Source organism: Pipistrellus hanaki (assembly GCF_964339955.1).
Source record: "Pipistrellus hanaki genome assembly, chromosome: 1".
Classification (NCBI taxonomy): domain Eukaryota; kingdom Metazoa; phylum Chordata; class Mammalia; order Chiroptera; family Vespertilionidae; genus Pipistrellus; species Pipistrellus hanaki.
In genome coordinates, this window is record NC_140503.1 from 126,449,071 (window position 1) to 126,473,125 (window position 24,055).

Here is a 24,055-nt window from a genome sequence, read left to right on the forward strand (position 1 = left end):
TCTTAACATTTCTTAAGCAAAAAAAAAAAATGACCATATGTATTATTATTATTAATTTTACATATGTGTCCTTTTCCCCCCAATACTCCCCTCACCCCCAATCATGCCCCAGCCCCCTGTTGTCTGTGTCCATTGATTAGGCTCATATGCATGCACACAAGTGTTTACTCAGCTCTTATCTCCAGACTCTCTCTCTCTTTCCTTCACAGATGAGCTCTTTGAAAGCATATTCAATACGCATTGGATTGTATCAATTTCTTCCCCACCTGGTACAACGAACCCATAGCATCTGGCTTGACTCGGAATGGCTCTTCCTAATCTCCTCTGCCAATAGTACCAGAAACATTTTACTTCGCACATTATTAGTTTTTCTGTACTTTTCACCCTATTGACAGATTCCTATTTTTGGAAAACCTCTCCTTTAGCATTACTAACACCATCTTTCTATTTTCCTCTTTGATGGTCCTTCCTTCACTCATTCTGCACCATCCTCTACACCAATGGTTTTAAACCCTGGCTGCATGGTAGGTAGAGTCACTTGGGGAATTTTGTACAAGTCCAGGGCCCAGACCCTGTACCAGACCAATTAAATTAGATCTCTTGGGCTGAGACCCAGGCACCACTGTTTTTTAAGATTCCCAGAGTATTCCAATGTTGAGAATTATTGGCCTAAATGATAGGTCCTCCAAAGAGTTCTGTCCATGACCCTGACATATACGAAGTGCTCAACAAATATTTATCAAATTAAGTTCATCTTACTTTAATGCTTCACAATGTTCACAGAATTCATACTAACCAGAGATTGAAACAAGTAAAAAATAAAAATTAAAAAATGGGATTACCTGCTTGTATTTCCCATATGATTATTAAGAGCTTGTGTTGATAGACTTCTGTTTTATCTTTTGGAGGATAAGTTAGGACCTGACTTATTGGAATTAGCCTTTAAACCAATGTACGGATCTTTCATTATTACTTTCTTTTCACTTTTATAGAATGTTACAATTTATAATTCACTTTTATTGATAATCTTGAATTCTATACATGATTCTGATGCTCTTAATTTTTTTTTTTTTTTTTTTTTTTGTCTTTGGGCTTGCTACAAATGAGACTATTCTATAAGATACTCCCCCCCCCCCTTTTTTTTTTATAGAATTAACTAGAGGTGTGATGCATGAAAATTCATGCACTGGATGGGGATGGAAGGGTCCTACAGCCAGGCCTGCCCCCTCTCACATCCAGGAGCCCTCAGGGGCAGGCGGTAACTCGGTGATCAGGGGAAGTCAATGCCCCCCTCATGCCTCTGCTGCTGCCACTGCTGGTAGCTCAAGCCTTGGCCGGTCCTGGTTACCTGAGCTTTGGGTGGCCCTGAGTGGCTGGGCAGCCGATAGCCAAGGCTTGCCTGTGCCTCGAGCCGGCCCTGGGTGGCTGGAGGAGCTGAAGGGACTGGGGGACTCTGGAGGCAGGTGCCTGGGGTGGGCCCAGCCTTGCTGTGTGCCTGCCACTCAGGCAGGGCTGAGGGGACTGGACACCACCATCTTTGAGTGTAGCATTCACTTAGCATATTTCTTCCTATTGGCTGTGGGTGCTGCCACCTTTGAGGGTGGGGCAGCCAATTAGCATAGTCCCTCTTTATTAGATAGGATTGGGGTACACTGGTTAACAAATTATACAGGTTTCAGGTGACCAAGTCTACCACACATAATCTGTACACTATATTGTGTGCTCACCACTCCAAGTCAAATCTCCATTCATTACCATTTACCCCCTCTTTACCCTCCTCTACCCTTCAAAGAAATGTACCTGAGAAATATTCTAGACAAAACAACTCAAAATTGTCCCCAATTTAAAATTTTAACTAGGATCCAGTGAGGAATTAAGGCCATTTTCAATGCTTTTAAGTGACTTTCTAGAGATGTGACCCAAGAACCCTTGCTTCATAACCTTAAGGACCAGGCAGCTGAGTGTGTGATGAGTGTGTGATTTGTTCCATACAAGATTAGTCAGGGATTCTTTTAACTTTAATATGTGGGTGCAAATGTGATTTTTTAAAAATTTTATTTCACTGTATCTTCCTGTGAAGGCAAAAAAAAAAAAAGTAACTGAGAAATGTTAACTGTAGTTGTCTGATTAGCTGTCACAGACAAAGAGAGCACACTTACATTAATTTATATAAATGAGAAATAGATAGTAAGCCAACTCATTAATTAAAGTCATGGTCACATTTTTTTTTTTGGTAGAATATAATCACACTTTCAGTCTAACACAGAAATTCATGTAATAAAGTCATTGCTGCTTATCAGTATGACATGCTGTTCTCAATTTCATGCACATACAAAAAATTTGGCCAATCTGAGCAAAAGGTACCCTGCCTCAGGCAGCACCTTCCTTGATGAAACAACTTCTGGTCTGTTTAAACTAGCAAATGTTCTCTTTGTTGACAGTCCTACAACATTAGAACACAAACACAGGTTTCCAGGAAGCATTTCCTTATTTTTCCCAGGCTCAGTTTACCTGCAATATATACTGGAACACTCCAACAAAGTTGGTTACAAAGGCATTTTGAGTATCATTTTCCCTTTATTTTCCATTAAAACAATAATTACTAGACTACAGGAAAACATTTTTAGTGAGTTTATGACAGTAATCTATTAATCCATGGCTTGCTGGGTGAATAGTTTTATGTTTCTTAGAATGCTTGCCTCCAGCTAACCATTTGTACTACTTTTAAAGGTTTTTAAATCTGGGAACCCCACTTTTAGCTTGATGCCATCTATACCTCCTTTCTTTTCATAACCAGCTTTTCTGTGGACATAAATTGCATGTGTTGGAATCTCAACACCCAAACAAAAACATCCAGAACTTGTATCTTTTTTTCCTATTATGATATGGATATTTAGAATATCTAACATAGCTGGTCTATGGTATAATTATTTTCTTACTATGTAAACTGATAGGTCCTAAAAATTTCCTGGAGTTTGATATTTTATAATATTTGAAGTTTTCACTCTTTTCTAGCACTGGAAGAGTCATTTTATACAGCTTTAATTTAATAACATTTAAAGGGTTGATTTGCATCTGAAGACAATAGTTTAAATATTAGATGGTAACTTAGGTCTCCATCCCTGCAAATTGATGATGAGTTTAGTTATAACCTTTTAAAATTCCAGACTCAAACTCTTCTAAATGAGTTGCAACCATAAAGTATATGTTTTTCTTTTAATTTGTTCATTCAACAAATAGATTATTCATATTTCCTATTACATCTGTGTAGGGTTCTATTGATGCACACTTTTTACTTCCATATTTTTTTAAAAACCTTTAGTTAGCAGCTCAAAGAACATGCAGGAGGCATCTTTCTACAACACCCTCACACTGAATCTCTATGATAATTATGTAACCAAGATTGGGGGGGGGGCGCATTTTCAGGTTTTCTGCCATGTAAAAGAGAACTCGGCAGAAAAAGTGTGATAGCAAGCTTGACATTCTCTTCAAGTTAGTCATGTTAGTGCTGTAGTGGTCGGTTTTGTCCTTTGTTTTAATTTTGCACTATGGTATAATCATTATAGTATGAACATACCAAAAGAAAAAATGAACCTTATTCCCGACAAGTATATGTTTTAAATCAAGGGGAATGCACACAAACCACTAACTAGTCACCCCGGGGCATGATTTGAATTGGAACAAATGCCATTGTTCTTTAGGGCTGTTTTGATACTACAAAGCATTGTTCTAGAACCCTGAAGATTTACTCTACTTCCTTACATGCCTATTCATACTAGGACCAGCTTTCTTATCCATTAGTGCAGCTCCTCTTTCTGGCTAGTAACTCAGCTAAAAGCTCATTTCTAAAGTGAACTATTAATATATTTTCTGTATGAGGATAAGTTGTTATATGTATCACTTATATAAGTACCTGTGGGTTTAGAATTAAAAGTCAAAAATCATTTTATATGCAGGAAACTATTTACAGCACATAATAGAAACAATAACTGTAATAATGCTCTGGCTTCTTGCTGAAAATTATGTGTATGACTTTCATCTCCTGTTGCTCATATCCTGAAGATGAAAGCTTTTGAGATTTTTTAATATGGGCTCTAAAACATAATTTGTGGCAATAACAAAGGACAAAATTTCATTCAATTATATAATACCTATATTTTCAACTTTATTAACATCATAAAGTAAAAATCAGCCATCAGATAAAAAAATGTGTGGGTAATTCAAAATAAACCCCTTTTAAATGTCTTCAAATTGTTTTTCTTGCAAAACGTGAATTTTTATTTTATATCCAACTTTATTCCCTATTAAACAAATCTTCCCTATTAAAGAGTGCTGTGGTGGTAGCATTTATCTTATTTTAACTTTCTAGGAGATAAAGGACATTTATAGGCATTGTCTTTAGGCATTAAAATAGCCAGACATTTAAGAAACCCTTGATACAACAAATCTTCCTTTTTAAATGCTCAGCCAAGAATTAGATTACTGTTTGAGATCACATGCAAATGTTCCTTAGATGAGATATATATATAATTAGGAGCATATATCCATACACTTGCAATAGTTTCTACATATAGGGTTAAAGCATTCTTTTGCCAAACTGAAATAAAATTATTTGGTAAAGATTTAAACATGACAGTAAAGTTGAAAGGTATATGTAGAACATTACATTTCTGAATTTCCAATCAAAATGCCTCCTTATCTTAATCCAATGCCCATCAATAGAATATAAATTTTCAAAACTCTATGATTTTTAAAGAGCTTCAAAAATAGGTATCATACACAAAAGACTTTTCATCTTAACATGCATTATATGCCTCTTTTTATGAAAAAAAGGAAATGCTCTAAGAGCACCACTTGAAATTCCTTCCTTCAAAGTCCATTAAATATCTATCTATATATAAAACCATAAGCAACCATTATAACCAGACAACTGGCTGGTAACTATGACATACACTGACCACCAGGGGGAAGACACTCAATGCAGAAGCTGCCAGCCAACCTCCCAAATTCTCTTTCAACCTGCTCCTTCTCCCCCTTCTTCCCCTCTAATCCTAACCCTACCCCCCCCCCCACCCTGCTGCCTGGCCAGCCCGATTGGGACTGGGCGAGCTGGCCAGGCTAAGGGACTTCACCTGTGCACAAATTCATGCATCAGGCCTCTAGTATGTGAAATAAAACATGTATATTTTATCAGGAATTATCCAAAATACTTTCTCACAGGTTACTTGTCAGATTCTGAATGAATGACCTATGTCATCTCAAGATAATGATTAACAACATTCCCTGTGGTTTGCCATTAGTATTAATATTAAAATCAGCAGGATCATTAATAGCAACTTCGAATAGAAAATACAGGAAGAAATCAAGTTCAAATTATACATTTTATTTTACATCAAGTGTTCAGATTTTTAAACATGCATATTGTCACTTTGTTTTCTTCATTTTTAGCTTTTTAATATACTTAGTTACTTCAGTAAAATGTTATTACCAAAAATAATATGTATATAGAGAAAAAGAATGAAAGCAAATGTGGTAAAATATTTTGATTAAGGGTTTTGGGAACATGAGAGTTTTAAGCACTATTCTTGAAATTTGTCTTTTAGTTTGAAGTTATTTCAAAATAAAAAGTGGCAGAAGGTTGTTGTTGTTTTCACTATAGTAAACATATTCAATTTACCTTGAGTACTAATAGCACTATGAATCCTAGATTTTCAACCATTAAAATATTTCTCTTAGAATGAGGATTTTTGTCAATGGTTAGAATGAGTAGCTTCTCAATGGTTTGTGTCCAGTGTGGGAAATGTTTTTGTTAAGTGTGTACACTCATAGGAGCAGCTGGTGAGTGGGAATTTTTTTACTAAAAGATAGACTTCAGGAATAAATGTGTTCATGTGGCTTTTTTTCTCCTTACAAATGTTCTGTCAACAGAATGTATATTTATTCATTAAGTTTCACAACACATTGAGCCAGTGTTGGCATTTTGAAATGTTAGAACCAGAAGAAACCTAAATATATGATTTACATTTCACAGATAACAAGGATTTTTGTTGACTTGCCTGAGATCGAGGTCGCAGGCTGGTTGAACAAAGCCAGAACCAGGATCTAGGTCTTCTGGTGCCTATCTCAGGTTCTTCCCATGAACAAACAAATAGAACAAACAAATAAGTTCAGAAGAGTCAGAGATCTAAGAAAAGTAATCTCCGAAGCAGAAGAAAAGGGTACTTCTTGTATTTGAAAGAAAGGAAAAAGAGAAGGGAGGGGAGAAATGAAAGAGAGAGAAAGATACAGTTTTTCACATGAAAACCCAGGGAGAGTCAGCATAAGAAGGAGAGTGGAGAGAAGAGTACCCGAGCAAGTGGCAGTGGAGGGAGCAGAGACTGCCTAGCAGAAAGGATATAAGGTGGAACAACTGAAAGAGAGTATGTCAAAAACAGAGAAATCCAAAGATGTTTCTTCTGGATTGGAATGGCAAGGCAGATAGAGCACTGCTTCTGTGCCCTATAGGACAGGGACTCTATCTTTTTCATCTTTGTTCTACCTTCTCTAACCCCATCTACTCCTGAATATACACATAGTAGGTGCTCCTCAATATTAGAAGAATTTTAGTATGTGGCACTTTCTACAATGGCCTATAAGGAGACAGTGCTACACACCTAAGTGAATTCCAAATACCATATCTTCATATACATCTCATTCATTCTTTGCCCCATGATGTGAAAGGGGTAGAAGCATTTTTTTAAAAAAAAAAAAAAAGTAGAGCCTTGTCATGAAGATCATACCAAAAGTGAAGAAGACCTTCCCCTCCCAAAGCCAAAGCTAAAGCCAGATCAAACAAGCTATGAAGTGAGGATCGATCTAGAGAGCATTGTTCTGAGGGAAATAAGCCAGCGGAGAAAGACAAGTATCAGATGATCTCACTCAAGTAAAACCTAATGAGTAAAATTAACTACCAAGCAAAATAGCTGAGCTCATAGCTACAGAGCAAGCTGACAGCTCTGAAGGGGGAGGGAGTTGCTGGGACAGGAGAGGAATTGAGCGAAAAAGAGAGAGGAAAAACTCATGGACATGGGCAACAGTGGACATGGACGTGGTTATTATTTCCTTAATAAGTCCACTGATGAGCCCTAAATATGTTTTCAATGTACAGGGCAAAGGAGATGGAAAGAGGTGGAAGAAGGTATATAGGGATTAAATGGTAGAAACCTGACTTAGGGTGGTGAACACACAATACGGTATACAGATGAAGTGTTTTATTTATTTTTTATTTTTTAAAATATATTTTATTGCCAAAACCGGTTTGGCTCAGAGGTAGAGCGTCTGTCTGCGGACTGAAAGGTCCCAGGTTCGATTCCGGTCAGGGGCATGTACATTGGTTGTGGGCGCATCCCCGGTAGGGGGTGTGCAAGAGGCAGCTGGTCAGTGTTTCTCTCATCGACGTTTCTAGCTCTCTATCTCTCTCCCTTCCTCTCTGTAAAAAATCAATAAAAACATATTTAAAAAATAAAAATCAAAATAAAATAAAATATATTTTATTGATTTTTTACAGAGAAGAAGAGAGAAGGATAGAGAATTAGAAACACCGATGAGAGAAACATCGATCAGCTGCCTCTGCACACCCCCTACTGGGGAAGTGCCCGCAACCAGGGTACATGCCCTTGACTGGAATTGAACCTGGGACCCTTGAGTCCGCAAGCCGACGCTCTATCTATCCACTGAGCCAAACCGTTTTTGGCCCAGATGAAGTGTTTTAGAATTGTGCACTTGAAACTTGTATCATTTTGTTAGCCAGTGTCACCCTAATAAATTCAATAAAAAGGAAAAACAAATCAGGCTATAAAGAAGCTCTATGACATTGACGTGGTCAATCTCAATACCCTGATCAGGCCTGATGGCAAAAAGAAGGCATATGTTCAACTGGCTCCTGATTATAATGCTTTGGATGCTGCCAACAAAATTAGGGTCATCTAAACTAAGTCCAGCTGGCTAACTCTTTTTTAAAAATATGTTTTGTTGATTTCAGAGAGGAAGGGAGAGGGAGAGAGAGAGAGAAATATCAATGATGAGAGAGAATCATTAATAGGCTGCTTCCTGCACACCCCACACTGGGGGTCCAGCTTGCAACCCGAGCATGTGCCCTTGACGGTAATTGAACCAGGAACCCTTCAGTCCGCAGGCTACCCACTGAACAAAACCAGCTAGGGCTGGCTAACCCAAAATATAAAACATTTTCACTATAGAAAAAAAAATAGTGGACTAAAATTTTAAAATAAGAGACATGCACATGGTTAGGGGTGGAGGAATAGACCGTGACCAGTTTAGGAAGCGGGTCACTGAATTCTTTTAGGAGATGAGAGGTCTCTCTGAGGGCCTGAGAATTGAGCCTTTATTGTGTTACTAATCTGTGCAGAGTAACCCTCTCTTATTTTTTCTCCTGCCATGGAAGCTTATAGCCTCTCTTAGCCTGTGGTGACCACCCTTCCAGGCTGCTGTGTGTGTCTGAGGACTTACTTTAGTAACCTCAATCTCTCATGGGATGACATATTGACCCTCAATGTTTAAGCTTGCTGTCTAAGCTCTGTAGGTGTGGGGGTGCATTTTCTATGGGCTTTCTTGCCAATGTGTCCTTTTGCAACCCACACTCAAAATTCAGTGAAAAACAAAGGAGAATTTCACTCAGGATGAAATTTCTTACCATCCAAGTCTTGATTTTCCTTGCCCCCTTGATATATACTTTAAAAAGTAATTCATCTAACCTTTTTCAAAAGAGAATTCTGGCTGTCTAAACAGCTCAGTTTTTCCTGAGTAATTCCACTGATGTGCTGAAAATGTATTTTTAATGTACAGGGCAAAGCAGAGGACTTTCTGAAGTGGTAGGTGAGCGTCAGTTCTCAGCATATGCTCAAAAACAACTAAACTAAGCATTTTGAATTTATAACTACTCTAACAATATATAATATATGTTTTACTAGAAGTACTTTATGAATCTTGAGTAACAGCATTTTTCCTCCATTGGTCTGCCTAGAGTTTGTAATACTAACAAATATCTTAACAGGGAGCCTATTGTTTTCCAAGCTCCTCATCTCTGCTCTGTATGACTCACCATGGAAGCATTCAGTGGATTTTGACACAGGCAAATAGAGATGACAAATGCATTGGTTTAGACCTTAACCTCATGTGCTTTCTATATAAAACATACAGAATTGCCTTTGAACTTTTCAGTTGTCATTTAAGCTATAACATTCTGTCAGCATAATGTGTCAAATAGTAAAGTAAATCTGCATACTTCACCAAGGTTACCTTCAAATGAAAAGGCAGGTTGCTGATTTAGTTTAGAACCGTGGTCGGCAAACTGCGGCTCGCGAGCCACATGTGGCTCTTTAGCCCCTTGAGTGTGGGTCTTCCACAAAATACATGGCCTGAGCGAGTCTATTTTGAAAAAGTTAGAAGAAGTTTAAGTTTAAAAAAAATTGGCTCTCAAAAGAAATTTCAATTGTTGTACTGTTGATATTTGGCTCTGTTGACTAATTAATTTGCCGACCACTGGTTTAGGAGAGGAGAAAAGGCTGTGAAACATCAAGACATTGTTTCCATTTGTTTTTGTTTTTTTGTTTTGTTTTTTGTTTGTTTTTTGTACTGGATACATGAAATGTCTTTCAGGTTGTCTACCTCTTAGATCAGGGGTTCTGCCTCATTTTCTGTTTTAGATTTTATTTTAAAATATACTTTTTTTCTGGTGACACCTTGGAGATTTTAATTCCATGAGGCTCCAAAAGTAGTGATTAAAACTTTTACTTCTCAAATGACCTACCTGCTGTTGACTAAATTCCTTTATGAAGTTGCCAGAAATAACTTCTCTTTCTTTGAACTCCGATAGTATGTGTATCATTTATCTGTCACATCTTACCTTGCATTTTGAAGATATATATTTACTAGACTTATCAGACAAGTTATATTTTAAAACCACTGAAGACAGGAGTTTGTTTTTAAACATCTATTTATCACCCAACACAGTTCCTTATTATAAGGTGTTTAATGAATTAAAAATATAAAATCTATAAAATTAAAGTTAAATATATAAAGGAAAAATAGCCTGTAATTTTAACTTGTGGGTGGAACAGGGCATTCTTCCTGAATCTGTGGTTATCTGATACACTTGCCAGTTGCTTCTTGCCTGAGAGCCAGTGAGTATCCTGCACATAAGCGTTGCTACAAGTCATTGTTCAGATGTCCTCTCTTTTCTAGACTGTGAAGTAGGGACACAATATGAAGGCAAAGTCATAGAAACACATTGGTTTGCTTGGAGTTTGTAATACTAACAAGTATCTTAAAGGGGAGCTTATTGTTTTCCAAGCTCCTCATCTCTGCTCTGTATGACCCGCCATGGAAGCATTCAGTGGATTTTGACACAGGCAAATAAAGATGATATGTAGCACAATATGTAGCACAATTCTTCATGTCCCTTTTGGAAAGTATAATAGATCATCACCACTAAGTTGTTCTGGAACCATGGTCATGGTCGTACAGTAATTTTTCCTTGTTCTTTATCTTACGAATGCTATATACTCAACAGCAAATTATTATTAATGTGCTGGATATTTTGACTTTTGTTAGATGAAAATTGTGAGCTCCACTGAGTACATGAGAAAGTGGAAGCTTACAGAGGATGAAAACTCCAAAGGGTTACATGCTAGTTAAGTGGCAGACCCCAGACATGAACCTCTTTGTGTTTGGCTCTGAATCCATTGGTTGTTCCTGTGACCCACAGCTGTCCACTTTGCTAACAATAACTGAAACATCTATATATATAAAAGCCTAAGCGACCATCACAACTGAATGGATGGGCGAACAGGCTGCATGGGGTGACTAGGCAGACAGGGGCATTAGTGAGGGGCGATCAAAGATTGAGCAGCAGGCTGCGTGGGGAGACCAGGCCAGTCGGGGGGGGGGGAGGAGGAGGGGATAGTTGGGGACAACCAGACCTGCAGGGAGGGCAGTTGGGGGCGACCAGGCCTGCAGGGAGGGCAGTTAGGGGCAACCAGGCCAGCAGGGGGGGGACAGTTGGGGTGACTATGCCAGCAGAGGAAGCAGTTAGGGGCAATCAAGCAGGCATGCAGGTGAGAAGTTAGGAGCCAGTGGTTCCTGATTATGAAAGGGATTGGGCCTAAACTGGCAGTCAGACATCTCCTGAGGGGTCCCAGATTGGAGAGGGTGCAGGCTGGGCTGATAGGACACCTCCCACCCTGTGCAAAAATTTCATGCACCAGGACTCTAGTTATTATATAAATATTTGTGAGACATTCACATCTGGAACTAGATAAAAGGCTTACATTGAGGGAAGTATAATCCTAAAATAGACTTAATTAATATTCTGTAAACTATTGAACATAATTTTATTACTGCCCATTAATAACATATTCTCTTGTATTTTGAAATCTTAAGTTGTCTGTAATTCTGGTCTAGAGACTAGAAACTTTTCATTAACTACCCTGAATAAGAATCAGTGCTGACTTTAATGACCTAGTATTTCTGGGGAGAGAAAAATACAGTGACACCCTCAGTTTAAGGGCAAGGTCAGAGGGAGTGATTTATTATAATATGTGTAAAGTAGAATGTTAGGTCATCACTCTAAAGCTACACATTCATAAATTTTAAAGTGTATTTTTCTGTATGTATCATGTCCTATTACAGAATGAATATGTAAATGAGGATGTTGATGCCAGAGTTATTGAATACGAAGATAACCGGCCCATCCTAGATATGTTTCTGCAAAAGCCAATGGGTTTACTATCCCTACTTGATGAAGAAAGTCGATTTCCCAAGGCCACTGACCAGACTCTTATAGGTGAGTATGTCTACCTTTTCTCATATAGTCATCTAATTCTGAGTGATTGAAAAATAGGTTGTTAGCCCTGGCTGGGTGGCACCGTTGGTTGGAGTATCCAATACACCAAAAGGTTTCCAGGTTTGATTCCCATTCAGGGCACGTATCTGCACTGTGGGTTCCATTCCCTGTTGGGGTGCAGGAGGGCGGAGCTTATCAATGTTTCCCTCTCTCTCCCTTCCTCTCTCTAAACATATCCTCAGGTAGGATTGAAATAAAACAATTGTAATAGATTTTTAATTATTTGGGAGAAAACAGCTATCACAAAGCCTGCATATTGGACTTTAAAGAGGCTTTGGATTTAATACCTAGACCAGTGAATGTTAATAATAGGGTGAAATATTTCATGAAAAATTAAACAAATTTAGACATTAGACTTCTCCTAACTTTAATGGTAGTCCCCCAAATATAGGGTATTATGTTAGAAATGACCTTGGAAATTATCCAGCCCAAAATTAGAAATTGGAGGGAAAGGCAAAAGGATAGTTTTAGAATTTGAAATGAATTAGCTAATGGGGAGGAAATAAATTCATCTGTGATTTCTAGTCAGTTATCTACTAGATGCAGCTAGCCTCAAATACCTTAATAGTCTCTAAGTTACAGCACATTAAGTGTTTATAATAATACCAAGTCATCAAAAATATTAAACACTTTTCTGTTTCATAATGCAGAGATGTATTCTCTATTTAAAAGATTATCATCTAAAAATGTTAACATAAATGTTCTACTCCTTAAATTAAAAATAAAAAAAAATCATCAGCTTTTTCAGCTATCTGAAAAAATAATTTTTAATGTGGAACCTTATATTCCCTGATGATAGGAGATAACTATTATGTATGCTCAATACTTGCAAAAAATTCATATATTCTCTCACTTACTTTTGGTGATATAATGGTCTGTTTCTGACCATTAAAGTCAGTGGTGCTAATTCTTTCCTACCCATTGGTTTATTCTGTCCTGTATTTGCACAATACTAATGGAAAAGAAAATAATACCCAAATTGTGGGGAAATGATTGCATAGCAGTCACTCTATTTTGATGCTAAAGTGTTCTATCTAGAACATGGAGTAAAAAGTTCTCTGAGGTTGGTAAAATTGTTATAGAAAAGTAACTGTCTTTATGGTCCCGTTGTGTTTCCTTCACAAACAATAATAGCATATAGCATCTAATAGACAGGAAAAGCAAACACCCAATTTCTAGGTGCCTGGCTTTGCTTAAACTGTGTTTCACAAACTCCTTTGTTCAGTCAGACTCCAGTAGTTCCCTTCCTCTGTACCAGCGGTTCTCACAACGTGCTCCCCAGGCAAGGAGCATTAGCATCACCTGGGATCGTGCTAGAATTGTGACTTCTTGGATCCCATTCCAGATATACTGAGTCAGGAACTCTGGGGGTAAGACCTAGAATTCTGAATTTTTAATGGGCCCTCTAGGGGACTTTGTTGCTTACTAAGGTTTGAGAACTACTGCTGTAAATCATAACGGAATGCTAAAATTCATTATCTTGAATTTTGCCATACCTTTTATAAGTATATTCCAAATCTGCACATATTAGCTCTGTAAAATTTTCTTTTTTACTGCACACTGTCCATTTTATGGAGAAAGGGGTGATTCTGTCAATATGCATTTTTTGAGGATCTCCTACATACTTGATATCAGTGTTCCATTTTTTCTATAGAAAAATTTGAAGATAATCTGAAGTCACAGTACTTCTGGAGGCCCAAAAGAATGGAACTTAGTTTTGGAATTCACCATTTTGCAGGAAAGGTAAGAAATTTAAGGAATTATGACTGAATTTCTCTTTAGTCTTTTGTTGAATAATAAGGGTAGACATGAAAATTATGGCCTGAAATATTTACAGATGGTTATGATGAGATAGCCATCTGTGTCTGCCCCTATCTGGCCCTTACTCTGCTCTGCAACTTCCTACAGTTTGTCCTGTTCTTCACCAACCACTCTTGCTCCAGCCACTTCCACTTCTAGCATCTATCCTGAAAAGATTAAAAAAAAAATTAAATTAAATTAAATTAAAAATCCTGCAATAGCACAAGGTAATAGTTTTTCTAGAGGAATTTTTAAAAAGATACTAAGGGTAAACAAGAAAGAAAAGAAAGAGACAAGTCTTCAACGGTCCGTCTTTCTGATTCTGATATCTGGTTTTGGGTGAGATTGGCTAGCAATGGGTACCTACTTTTTTTTTTCTTTTAATGAGAGCTGGAACCTTTATTATAAACTGACTTTTTCAAACATTCGTGCTTTTCCACTGCTGACTTTGACTCTTCTCCCTCCCATCAGGAGAAGGTGTCAGGCTAGAGGTATGGTCAGATAACTGAGCTAACCTATTAGGTAAATGGAATTGGTTAATGGACTGGTACACAGGTAGAGGAAGAAACATTTATGCATCGACAGATATACGCGCCCACACCAAAGCAAACCTTGGTACCTAGCGGACGTTTTCCTTCCCTTCTGCAGAGAATAACAGGCCATTCCCTCACAATGATGTTATAAATATTGGAGGACTAGGAAGGTATTAAAATCAAGAACGAATGCAATGGATTAAAAATACATAAACAAAATAAAATAATTCATAATCCTGAGCACTCTAGTTTACTATTGTAGAACTATATTCCACAAACTTTGATATTCCACAGACTTGTCACTGAAAAAAAAAAATCTGCCTTAAATATTATAATTATAGCCCCTCATGATTTTTAGCATCTGATTTTTCAAGTAAGCCTCTTTTAAAACAACCATTAAGAATTGCCTATGATCATTTTATCCAGGTTTTAATAACTGTATCAGTCTTCTTCTTGGATTTCCATACCAAAAATATCACAGGCAGAGTGGCTTAAAACAACAGAAATTTATTTTTTCACAGTTCTAGAGACAACAAGGCCAAGATCAAGGTGCCAGCAGGGTTGGTGTCTGTTGAGGCCTCTCTTCCTGGCTTGCAGACAACTGCCTTTTTGCTGTGTCTATATCTATATATCTATATATCTATATATCTATATATCTATATATCTATATATCTATATATCTATATATCTATATATCTATATATCTATATCCATATATATATATATATATATATATATATATATATATATATATTTTTTTTTTCCCCCCCTCTGTGTGCAGGTTGGGGTCCAGAGACAGAGATCTCTGGTGTATCTTCCTCATTTTAGGACATCAGTCTGATGAGATTAGGATCGCAACCTATGACCTCACTTAACCTTAGTTACCTGCTTCACTACCCTGTCTCCAAATATAGTCACATTTGAGGATGAGGATTCAACATAATAATTTTAGAGGAACAGAATTCAGTCCATAACAACAACCATATTGGACCAGCCTACAGAGATCTTTGGGTTACCTTGATTTTTCAAAAGCCTTAAAATTATTCACCCCCGCAGTGAACTTAGACCATTCTTACTACTGAGACAAAAATCTGTAATGGCTAATTCACTGCAGTGAATCAATTATAATAGAAATGAGAATGCCCAGATGGTCCCAGTGTGCTTCCTCCTGCCACACCCAACCCTCTGGAAATACACCAAATTTCTAACAAAACACGAGAGGAACCAAACTTCTTTTATCATTTCAGCACCCAAAAAATCAGTGAGACAAATATTTATCTGACAAGATTTATTGTAAACCTGGAGAGGTTTGCTTTTCAAACCAAGTAGTAAGGGACTACCTTTATAAATCTTTGTATACTTGTCACTCTGCACAGAGTAAGCTCTCCATAAATATCTATTGATGATGATGATGATGATGATGATGATGATGATGATGGCAGTGACACTGATTGTGATGGTGATGATTATATACTTTATCAACAGGTCCTCTACAATGCAAGTGGGTTCTTAGCTAAAAATAGAGATACTCTTCCAACTGATATTGTGCTACTCTTGAGGTCATCAGAAAACAATGTAATTCGAGAACTAGTTAACCACCCTCTGACAAAAACAGGTAAGATAAGACAATTACCTTTAAATGAAAAAGTTTTTCAGGTCTGATCAAATAATTTCTGATTGTAATTTTCATGAGTATGATCCTCAGTTTTTCACATTGGTTTGTTTTTGGCTCACTAAATATGCAATTATTAATATCCCCTGCCTAGATCATCTGAAGAAAATAATAAAACATAAAGAAGGCAGGTTTTCATTAAAGAAAGTGAAGCACCTCCCAGAAAGTATGGTGTTGTCCTACTGCCTCGTTAGAAGAATATGTTCACCTCCAGAGAGTTCAGAATTGCTTGCTACTTTTGAGCAGGTAGCATCTGGATGGTTCTTTTAGGTCTACAGGTTTAGTGAATTCTGACTTACTGACTAAAGACTCACACGACTTTGTTCCATTCAACCATATACATTCTTAAATCTGCTTTTAAGTAGAAAAAAAAATGTAGTTTGGGTTGTTTTTCTTTACTGGAGTTTGAAATTTTCCTTTGCATTTTTTATAGTTTTACTAAAGGCCTGATGCACTGGAGGAGGGCCCTCAGCCCAGACTGCCCCCTCTCACAGTCCAGGAGCCCTCAGGAGCAGGAGGTGACCCAGTGATCAGGGGAAGGCTACTCCTCATCACACCTCTGCTGCTGCCACTGCCAGCAGTGCAAGCATCAGTCAGCCCTGGTTACCTGAGCCTCAGGTGGACCTGGGTGGCTGAGGAGCTGAGGAGACTGGGGGACTCCGGAGACAAGCGGGGCTGAGAGGACTGGGCTCTGCCATCTTGTGGCCCTGGGCACCGCCATCTTTGAGGGCAGGGCAGTCAATTAGCATATTTCCTCCTTATTGGCTGTGGGCGCCACCATTTTTTAGGGCAGGGCAGTCAATTAGTATATTCCCTTCTTATTGGTTGTGGGGGCCTCCATCTTTGCAACAGCATGAGAGTCAATTAGCATATTACCTCTTTATTAGATAGGATTTATGTATAACTGATATATACATATGCACATATTTAGACAGTAAATTTGATGAGTTTTTAACATATACAAATCCCTGTAAAATCATCACCACAATCAATAATAAACCTATTGATCACCCCCAAATGATATTTTCTCCTGACACTTTGTAATCCTCCCCCGACACTTCCCTGCCCCTAACCAAATGTTCTTGACAATCTTGAGTTTTCTAATCAGGAGGCAAAATATAGCTCTTCATTTATTTAAGTCCTCTTTAATTTCTTGCAACAATATTATGTAGTTTTCAGCATGCACGTCTTATACATCTTTTGTCAAATTATCTGCTAGTCTATCACATTATAAGTGATAATTTTTAATTCAAGTTCTGTGTGTTGCTACTATATAGGAACCCAATTAATCTTGTGTAGTAATTTTTGCCCTGCAATGTTGCTTAATTTATTTGAATAGGTATTATTTATTATACATAAAATTTGCTATAATAACATAGATAAAATGGGGAAATATTATTTTAGGCTTTGAAGCAAGAGCTTATGGAACTAATTTCCCCAAAGAATAGTTTCAACCTAAAGAGTTAAATTACAAGAATAATAATCTTACATAATAAAAGCCTAATAATAATCCTATATAATAAAAGCCTAATATCGTCCAGTCAGCCATTCAACCAACCAAAGTGTAATATGCTAATGATATGCTAACTGCCCTCCCCTACAAGCCTGGTTGCCCTAATTGCCCTCTCCTTCTGGCCTGGTCACCCCTAACTGCCCTCTCTTGCCAGCCTGGTAACCCCTAACTGCCCTCCCTTGCCAGACTGGTCACCCCCAACTGTACTCCCCTGCAGGCCTGGTTGTCCCTAACTGCCCTCCCCTGCCAGCCTGGTCACCCTCAACTGTTCTCCCCTGCAGGCCTGGTCACCCCCAACTACCCTCCCTTCCAGGCCTGATCTCTCCCAACTGCCCTCCCCTGCTGGCCTGATAGCCTACAACTGTCCTCCCCTGCTGGCCATCTTGTGGTGACCATCTTGTGTACACATGGGCGTGGCCATCTTGTATGTTATAGCGATGGTCAATTTGCATTTTACCTCTTTATTATATAGGATGGGTTTTTTTCTAGACAGCCTGTAGTTGAGCCTTGCTTTTTAAATTCCATTCTCTGTCTTTCAATTGTAGTGATCATACTATTTAAATTTAATGTGATTAATTATATGTTTGGGATGACTCTACCATCATATTATTTGTTTTCTATTTGTTCCATCTATTATTTTTCCCAGTATTTACCTGGGTTCCCCTCTCTGCATTTCAGCCTAAATCTCTGCATACAGAGAAAACTGGGAGAAGTATAAAGACTAATTTCATTTCTTTCCCCTCTCTCATGGATCACTGTACTGCTTTATTAACAATGTATATCAAGGGTTTCTCCTAGACAAATACTGTATGATTTCATTTATATGAGCTAGTCAAACTCATAGCGACAGAAAGCAGAATTATGGTTGTTCAGAGTTGAGGGATGTGAGAATGTGAAGTTAGTATTTAATAAGTATAGCATTTCCATTTTAAGGCATGAAAAGTGCTATGGAGATGGATGGCAGTGGTGGCTGCACAACATTATAAATGTATTTAATACCACTACACCATACACTTTAAAATGCTAAATCTTATGGTATGTGTATTTTACCACAATAAAAAAAGGAAAAGAGAAAAAAAACTGTTCCATATATTTTGTATGTTTTTAATTGTTTCATTTAATCCAGTCTGTCCCTTTATCTTGCCTAAAGCAAGTCTTCAGTTTTGATCTTAATAATTGTTATCTATTTCTGTATCCACCTATAACCTCTAGGCATCTAACTTCATGCTTTTCATCTTTATAAAACATGCAATCAGGTTCTCAATATTCTGTTATGCTTCCTGACTATTCTCTAGTAGAACAGTTCTCTAGTTTAAGAGAACTTCATAGTCAAAAAGTGTTTCAGGAACTCAGAATCTCAAAACTGTCTAAAGCATATGGGCTTTATATTCACTTAGTTTTAGTTGTGCAAACATGTAATAATAACAGTGGAAGCTATAATAGGTAAATTTGTTTTAAAATTTCACTATGCTAGGCACTGTGCCAAGTTCTTTCATTTATCTTAATAACCACATTCTAAGGAGAAACAACTTTTGCAAATGAGACATTGAGGCTTATAAGTATTGAGCAGCTTTTTCAGTGTTACCCCAGAAAAGTAGGCTTGAAAAGTCAAGTTCTTCAATTCTTTATTTATGCTATCTCCAAGATTCTAAACTAACCATAACCCTTTGCATGTATGACTTCAAATATGAAAGATCTCAGCCCTGCCCATCCAGTGTGGTTCAATGGTTGGGCATTGATCTATGAACCAGAAGGTCACTGTTCTATTCCTGGGTTGCATGCTCTATCCCCAGTGAGGGGTAAGCAGGAGGCAGCTAATCAGTGATTCTCTCTCATCTATCTCTCTCTTCCTCTTCCTTCCTTATTGAAATCAATATAATATATATATATATATATATATATATATATATATATATATATATATAATATATATTTTTTTATTTTTTATTTTTTTTTAAAGAGGATAGCCTTCATTAGGGGAAATGCAGCATAAAGTCTTACAGCTCACAGTTTGGTTTATCATAGGTTTGTCATCAGATAAACTATAAAAGCAAACTAGATATAGTTTCTAAATTTAATATTTATGCTAATTTTAGTACTTATCAATATGCATAGATGAATTTTTAAAAGGCTTTCATTTATATTTTGTTAAATGATTTGATGTCTAGCATACAACTTTTGTTTAAGTGAAATTATTAATCCTTTACTAAATTTCTTCTAGTTTTTTAGTTTCAGATAAGCTTACAATTTTTAATTTTCATTTAGGTAATGAAAGTAATAGTATCTATTAAGTAATGGGCCTATCCTAATTAATGTGCTACTAGCACTTTGTATATTCGTCACACTTCTAAGAAATCTCCAAGTCTGGTAATCTATTTCTAAAACTCCCTGGTAATGCTAATGATGATGATACTGATTGAAACTCCTGACATGCTTGTCTGGAGGTCATCTGTTGCTGTCTCTGTCCACCTTGCTGTGTTCAGTCAGTTTCCCATTTGAAAAGTGACAGTGCCGTGTGCAGTGTCAGCAGAGCATGAGAGTCACTGCACTCTTCTCAGCACTTTTCCCAGAATAAAGAGGGAAGGGGGTGGGGGAGCTTGAACAGAGCAGAGGCACTGCCAGCCACACCCCAGGCAGAGTTCCTCTCAGAGCCACCTTTCAACCACAAAGAATGTGAAGGATTTGCCAGAAATATGTAGCCTCTGCTTTTCACCTAAGAGAAGGAGAGTGACAAGAAATGATCTTTCTAAAGTCATACTCAATTCTGGAGATGTTTTGAACATTACTATTAAGATGATAAACTCTTGGATTGTGGTGGTTGAGTTATTGTGATTGGTAGGAGGTGGGAAAGGAGTGAACTAACATTTTCAAGCATCTACCATGTGACAGACATACTATCACATTTCATCAAAATTCTGTGAGGGAGGCATCTTTAACCCCATGTTATGGATCCAAAAGACAACTCAGAGACTTACTGGTTAGAGAATAACCTACAGGTAACACAGTTTTAGTACCACCGCTGGTATCAAACCTAGGTCTTTCTGGTTTCATAGGTTATTATTATTTTTTTTTTACTACATCCTATTTTTTCTACAACCTTGTGTTGTGAACCTTTACATAGGCCTCAAACTAGGCACACATTTTTGAATGTTAAGTTGAAATTGTCCAGTGCTATTAGCCACACTTGATTCACCTACACTACTTTGCATGAATTAATAATCTATGTGATTTAAAAAAAATATTTTTTCAGAGAGGAAAGGAGAAGGAGAGATAGAAACATCAATGATGAGAGAGAATCATTGATTGGCTGCCTCCTGCACACCCCTACTGGGAATCAAGCCCACAACTCAGGCATGTGCCCTTGGCTAGAATTAAACCTGGGAACCTTCAGTCCACCGGCTGATGCTCTATCCACTGAGCCAAGCCGACTAGGGTGATCTGCATGACTTTTAAGGCCCATTGTAAAAATTACTTTGTGGTAAAGAAAATCTCAGATGCCATTTAATACACACACACACACACACACACACACACACACACACACACACATATTGCCTCCTTTATCATAACCACCCCATATTTTATAGCAATTAAAAGGCAATCCAGCCTGGCCACAATGGCTGGATAGTTGAATGTCCATCTGTGAACCAGGAGGTCACGATTCAATTCCTAATCAGGGCACATAGCCCCAGTGACGGACTCGATATCCAGTGTGGTGCATTCAGGAGGAAGCCGATTAATGATTCTCTCTCATCATTGATATTTCTATTTCTCTCTCCCTCTTACTTCCTCTCTGAATCAATAAAAAATATGTTTAAAATAAAAAAGCAATCCAACAATTACCTCTATCTTTCTATTCTCCAAGCTGAGTTTATTTATTTCTGAATTAAAATTTTGGCATAAAATTTCACATAATATTACTTTATCTCTAAGTTTCTCAATAAATAGTTAACCAAGCTTGCAAGTCTGAATATTGTGGGATCAACAATGCTTATTTTAACATTCAAGTAAATAAGGGAAATTTTCTAGCCATTTGAGGATTCTAAAAGATATATTAATTTTACCTAAATTCACACAGGTAATCTGCCACATTCAAAAAGTAAAAATATAATAAACTATCAAATGAGAACTTCAGAAAAATCAATCAACTTGACAAAGGTAAGAAAATGTATTTTCATGGTAGTGAACCTAAGAATCTAACCTTTATAAGGGCAACATTTGTGTGCTCCTAAAAGTACGTTTTTTTTCTTCGTTTTATTCCTTTGATCTTCTTTTCTGCTTAAACAGATATATATGTTATGTTCATATTTCCACTATTCACTAAAATAATCTTGCATTTCTGATATGTTCTTAACTTTTCATTTATAGCTAGTTTTAATGTTACACTAAGGCCAATAAAAGTTTATTAGTGAAAGTCAGAGATATTCACATTATATGCATGACCAATGCAAATTTCAATGAGACTTTAAACAGTTACTTTACCAGTAAACAGTTACCTTAAAGTAAAATGATCAATGACATTTTGTTGTTTTAGGTATTTGAATTCATAGACTATGATAACCTGAAGTAAAATTCCCCATGCTCCTTGTAGATCCAAAAGCACAGTCAGTTCTAATATATCACTGTCTCCCTTGGTCTTAGGGTGAAACTGGAGAAACCACACGCCATGCAAGAGAGACGACCAACATGAGAACACAAACAGTTGCATCATATTTTAGAGTAAGATATTAAATTTATGATGTGTTGTGATTAGGGGTGTCCTTTATTTTAAATTATGTGACATATCAAATATTTTAATTATTCTTTTTTAGATATAAGCTATGGTAGAGTATACTGTAAAAAAATCTGTAAACTTAATGTATATGAGTTCCATCTTAATGGAGGTTTATATTTGGGTTAAAATTTGTCCGTAGAACCAAGTGAATTTCTACCAGAATACCAGTAGAACTTAAAAAGGCTTTTAATTTGATGCTGTGATAACTATCAATGCTCCTTCCTTCTCCTGAATAGACAGATGGGACAAGGTTGAACATCCCCTCCTATTCCATATCTTGCTGCACACAGAAAAGCTGAAAACCTCAAAAAAAAAAATGGAACTGGTGTAGGAGTGAGGCAAGGAGAAGGGACATGAGGGAAATAGAGGGACATGCCATGAGAGGGATTCACTGTGTCCTCAGCTTAGGTTCAAGGTGACCTTTTCTTTTTGGACAGTAGGGAGATGGGGAAAAGAAGCACTGGAGAAAAAAAAAACACAAAAGCAGCACTGGAGAGCTCTCGATAACCCTGCTCCCATTATCAGTTCCAGTCCTTATTTATCTCTTCTAATAAAATCATATTAACCAGCCAGTGAAAAGGAAGAAAATACCACATAACATTTTTAATAGTATAATTTAATGTGGAGGAGGACATTGGGTTAAATTTACTGTAAGTACTCAATAAATAAACACAGCTCCCTAGCAGATTCATAAAATACTTCTTTAAAATACCTAGGTAGTTTTATTAAGTATGTTTCCAGTGCTCAACTTAAAATAGACCATGTGTGCTTAATCGTCTTTGAGTAGCACCCCCTACACTTAAATGCTTACTATCTCACATTTGCTGCTGATACATGCAGCTTACATCAAGACGGCAGCACAGCTAACTCATCGAGAATATGTACAGCCAGATTCTTTTCTTTCTTTTTAAGCAACCTATCCAAACATTACCCCACCACTATTGTTATCAAATGCTATGTGTATACCTACACAATTAGATCGTAAAACCATGTTATTCTTCAGGCTGAAGTGAAAAAGTGATAGAAGATAATTTCATGTAGTCTGCGATGTGTTTTTGAAGTTATTTTTCATTCTGCAGAGAAGAATGAATCTAGAGTGACATTCTGCCTTTTTCCCTAAAGAAAACTGATGCCTAAATGGCGGTGAGCTCTTGCTCAGCTTGCCGACAAGACACATGTATCACCTTAGTATCTCTGCTCCCTGGCAGATGTTTGCATGACTAAAGGAAGATGACTCACTGATAAATGTAATGAAAAAGGGCTCCAACATAACACACTCCTCTGTTTGAAGATCACATCTGAGTCTCAGTGCCCAGGAGGAAGCCATGTGAATCCAGTGCTGTGTCAGTTCTCCAGTTTCAGCATTTGGTTTGCACTGGCTTTGCAGCTGTAGGCTTTTGCCTTTCCAGCACTAAGAGAGATCCAGCCGTCAACAGCTATGGATGTCCACATATTCATTACCTAGCCAACAAATTGTAAACCTGGTCTCTAAAATACTAGTTTTCTGGGATTTCACTTTTAATTTGCCCATGATTATTCTTGTGTGTTACATACTTAGTTAATTAGCTTCTAGTTAATTATACTTAGCAAAAGTATTGACTGCTGTTTTAATTAGGTATTGCTACATAGCACAATTTTCTCATCTGTGTGATTTTAAAATTCTAAAATAAGAAAATTATCAAACTGGAGCATGTTAGAGTACTTAAATGAATTTGCTTAGTGTATTAAGTGTTTCCTAGCTCAGATAGTTCGCTAAGTGGTTAGTACATCAGCCCGTGGACTCAAGGGCCACAGGTTCAATTCCAGTCAAAGGACACGAACCTAAGTAGCAGGTGTGATCCACCCCCCAATGGCAGCGTGT

At 37.3% G+C, this 24,055-nt stretch overlaps 1 protein-coding gene across 1 annotated transcript in view; it reads left to right on the top strand.

The window, feature by feature from the left end:
• Window positions 1-24,055, top strand: part of MYO3A (myosin IIIA) — a 186,685-nt gene that overhangs the window by 113,187 nt on the left and 49,443 nt on the right. Inside the window, exons 21-25 of the mRNA XM_084867969.1 lie at window positions 11,689-11,842; window positions 13,557-13,645; window positions 15,721-15,850; window positions 21,499-21,578; window positions 22,062-22,139. Of these exons, the coding sequence (XP_084724095.1) occupies window positions 11,689-11,842; window positions 13,557-13,645; window positions 15,721-15,850; window positions 21,499-21,578; window positions 22,062-22,139 (531 nt within the window). The remainder of the gene's footprint in view (window positions 1-11,688; window positions 11,843-13,556; window positions 13,646-15,720; window positions 15,851-21,498; window positions 21,579-22,061; window positions 22,140-24,055) is intronic.